This window comes from Myotis davidii, unplaced genomic scaffold (assembly GCF_000327345.1).
Source record: "Myotis davidii unplaced genomic scaffold, ASM32734v1 scaffold642, whole genome shotgun sequence".
Lineage (NCBI taxonomy): Eukaryota > Metazoa > Chordata > Mammalia > Chiroptera > Vespertilionidae > Myotis > Myotis davidii.
In genome coordinates this window covers 85,451-89,468 of record NW_006293957.1, presented here as the reverse complement: position 1 = coordinate 89,468, position 4,018 = coordinate 85,451, and the positions used below count along the sequence as shown (strand labels likewise).

Below are 4,018 nucleotides of genomic sequence, written 5' to 3'. Positions count from 1 at the left end.
CTCCCCAATCGGCCCTGCTCTGAGCCCGACCAGGGGCTGCACCTAGGTATTGGGCCTGCCCTCTGCCACCCGGGAGCAGGCCTAAGCCAGCAGGTCATTATCTCCCAAGGGGTCCCAGACTGCGAGAGGGCACAGGCTGGGCTGAGGGACCCCCCTGCCCCTCGAGTGCACAAATTTTTGTGCACTGAGCCTCTAGTATTAGTATATGAAGTTTTAAAATGAATATGGAATAAATCTAATTGATTATTTTATCATTTGAAACTCTTTTTAAAAGGCTCTTCTTTTGCCTGGCCCACATAGCTCAGTTGTTGAGCATCAACCAGGAGGTCAGGGTTTGATTCCTGGTCAGGGCACATGCCCGGGTTGCGGGCGCAATCCTAGTGTGGGGCATGCAAGAGGCAGTGGATCAATGATTCTCTCTTGTCATTGATGTTCCTATTTCTCTCTCCCTCTTACTTCCTCTCTGTAATCAATAAAATATATTTTAAAAATAAAAATAATAAAACGCCCTTCTCTTATTTCCAGGATGTTTCAGAACATCCTAGAGTTGCTTTCGAAATTAAATTTAACCCTGCATAAAAACCTAGGGCTTTTTGAAATTATATTGCATTTATACATTTTTTTAAATATGAAAATCTTTTGAAGGTCATATGCTATTTACTCTTTTGTAGGCCAGCTTTAATGACCATAACTGATGGACTATCTAAGGTCTGTGTTCATGTAGGATCAAAGGTGATGGAGAAGATTCTTCTCAACATTTCTCCTGACTGGCTCAGCAGAGTTATAGGTAAGGTGTCCCCAAGCCATGGAGAGATTAATTCATGTCAGGAGTGTAGAGTGTGTATTGGAACAGAAAGAACATTAGACTTTAAATTAAGGCTGAATTCTGTCAGTATAAAAGCAGAAGGATAATTTAGCTTGAGTGAAACACAGGACAGTGTAAGGCAAAACTTGCTGTAGACAGGTCTCAGCATATGAATAGAGGGAAGCCAGCACCTAATCTCTTCTTACTCTAGGTGTCAGTTGGTAAGCAAAATCACTAGGATCTTAGTTTATTAAAAATTAATTTTATTGCGGTGACATTGTTTAATAATACTATATATATTTCAAGTGTACAGTTTTCTAGTACATCATCTGTATATTTCACTGTGTGCTCACCACCTAAAGTCTACTCTCTTTAGTTATGATGCTAGGTATAGTCAGTGGCTAACAACAAAATGAAAATAACCCATTTGGCAGGCGATCCAACTTGATACCTTTCCTCATTAGTCTCAAGCAAATGAGGTAATCTGGTTCTATTGATTGCTCCCTCTTTTTTAAAAAATTATTTATTTATTTATTTATTTATTTCAGAGAGGACGGGAGAGGGAGAGAGAGATAGAAACATCAATGATGAGATAGAATCATCATTGATTCGGCTGCCTCCTACACTCCCCACACTGGGGATCGAGCCCAAAACCCTTGGCATGTGCTCTGACTGGGAATCGAACCATGACCTCCTGGTTCATAGGTCGATGCTCAACCACTGAGCCACGCCGGCCGGGCTAGTAATTTTTACTTGAATGTTGAACATTACATATAGAAAAATATAGCTGAGATAAACAGTTTGTTTTTTTTTAACCTGGAAATGGACATACCTGTTTTCCTAAACCTTTGCTGGGGCAAAGGGTGAACAGAGTAGAGTCACTCTTGTCAGACATTGAGTTGTGTTCAGGTTTGTTATTGCTGTCATTACCTTCAGGTCACCACTGGCTTCAGATTCCTCTAGCATAATCTTGTGCTTATGGTGGGGAGTGTGATTTTCTGGTTTTTCCCAATATTGCTGCTCTACCATCCACTTTAACCCTTCCCTCTGCACCTGGACCTCAGAGAGAGTTTATCTTCATGTTCTTGCACCTGCCCTGTTTGTATGCACCCTGTTGGTTGTTATTTGGTACATCCCAGTCTGGTGGTAGTGGCAGAAGTTAATTTCTTTTTTTTTTTTAATAATTTTTATTTCTTGAAGTATTACAAAGAGTATTACATATGTCTCCTTCCACCCCCTGCCCCCACTTGACATTCTCCCGGCCCCTACCACCTAGTGTCTTGTGTCCATTGGTTATTCTCATATGCATGCATATAAGTCCTTCGGTTGATCTCTTAACCGCCCCCCCCAACCCTCCCCAGGCTTCCCACTGTACTTTGACAGTCTGTTCAATGCTGCTCTGCCTCTGCATCTACCCCTGTTTATCAGTCTATACTGGTCCCCATTATCTGTCCCAACCTCACTGGAGCTGTCCCAACCTCACTGGGGCCGCTTCCTCCTCACCAGGGACGTCTTGACCTCACCGGGGCCTTCCCGACCTCACTGGGGCCATCCCTACCTCACTGGGGCCATCCCTGCCTCACTGGGGCCATCCCTACCTTACTAGGGCTATCCCTACCTCACAAGGGACGTTTCAATCTCAACGGGGCTATCCCGACCTCACCGGGGCTGTCTCGACCTCACCGGGGCTGTCTCGACCTTGCCGGTGCCGTACATCGCCAGGGTTGTTTCAGCCTCACTGGGGCCGTTCCAACCTCACCGGGGCCATCTCGACCTCACCAGGTCATCTCAACCTCCCCGGGGAAATTCCGACTTCACCGGAGCCGTTTCGGCCTCACCAGGACCGTCCCAGCCTCACTGGGGAAACCCAAAGTTTGGCACTCTGTCCTCTGCCAGGTGGCTCCCTACCAGACAAAATCTCCAGGCTTTCCTGGTGGCTGAACATCCAGTACGCCTGCTCGGACTTTGCCCTCCACCAAGTGCACAGACTGCCCGTCTGCCGTCCCCCAGCATCCCATGTGAGACTGGAACCGGTGGGCGTGCTTGTGTGCCTGCTGGTACAGTGGTTCCACATCGCCGACCCAGCCGGGCCTGGCCCCGGCCTGCCCCAAACCCGACTCCGCCCCCGAGTGCATCCCTCCCGGATGCGAGGAGCCATTTGCAGCCTGCTGGGTTGGGCTCTGCACTTGGTGCCTCTGCCCATCCTACTCAGTCTCAATGCTCTTCTTTCTATGAGAGGAGTTGAAATCTGCAGTTTGTTGGGTTGGGCTCTGTACTTGGTATCTCTGCACATCCTACTCAATCTCAATGTTCTTCTTCTTTCCTTCCAGTTGTAGAGCCTCCACTGGGCCAGCTTTCCCATGGTTCCGTATGATAGCTGTTTGTCCTATAGTTGGTAGTTTCGATGTTGTTGTGGGAGGCAGCACGCACAGGTCTCTTCCTTACGTTGCCATCTTGGTTCTCCTGGGTCTGCTTCTTGAGTGTGTCTCCCATGGGTGCGAGCAGTTGAAGTCTGCAATTTGTTGGGTTAGGCTGCAAAAGCGCAGGTAGGTCTTTTTGTGCACCTGGCACAGCTTGGATGGGGATGTAAATTGATTAGGGCTGGGTCTCAGGGAGTTGCCAAGGGCGGAGCAAATAGCACTGGCAGCGTCTCCGCGGCCCCTCACCTCTCCGGGACACCGGGGCTTCACGTCCCCCAGTGCTGGCAAGCAGCTGTGCGACAGAGCCTCCCTCACTTTCCGACTGCTGCAAGGCCGTGCCGCCTTTCCCCGTGAGGTCTGGGGCCTCAGAGACCCGCCCGAGCAAGCCCAGAGGGTTCGAGAGTTCCTTACCCCTTCCAATTGAAATAAAACCGCGCATCCAGTTGCAGCCTGCCTGGCATGCGACTCTGTACCTCTGTTCTTGGCACCTCTGTAGCTCCTACTCAGTCTCACTGTGCTTCTTTCTTTCCTTCCAGTTGTAGAACTACCACTGGGCCAACTTCCCCATGATTCTGAATGGTGGTTGTTTGTCTTATAGTTGGTAGTTTCAATGATGTTGTGGGCGGCAACACCCACAGGTCTACACCCTATGCCGCCATCTTGGTTCTCCCAGATTCTTGTTTTTCATTACCCTGAATACTTCATGCCATTCACTCTGATCTGTGGAGTTTCTGATGAGAAATCAGCCGACAGCCTTATGGGAGCTCCTTTGTAGGTAACAAATTGCTTTCCT

At 48.4% G+C, this 4,018-nt stretch overlaps 1 protein-coding gene across 4 annotated transcripts in view; it reads left to right on the top strand.

Moving 5' to 3' along the window:
• The window catches only part of FAM35A (family with sequence similarity 35 member A), an 89,098-nt gene that overhangs the window by 75,032 nt on the left and 10,048 nt on the right, over positions 1 to 4,018 (top strand). For all 4 annotated transcript variants that reach the window (XM_015566659.1, XM_006767901.2, XM_006767900.2 and 1 more), the window contains one exon: positions 672 to 787. In XM_015566659.1, coding sequence (XP_015422145.1) covers positions 672 to 787 — 116 coding nt within the window. The remainder of the gene's footprint in view (positions 1 to 671; positions 788 to 4,018) is intronic.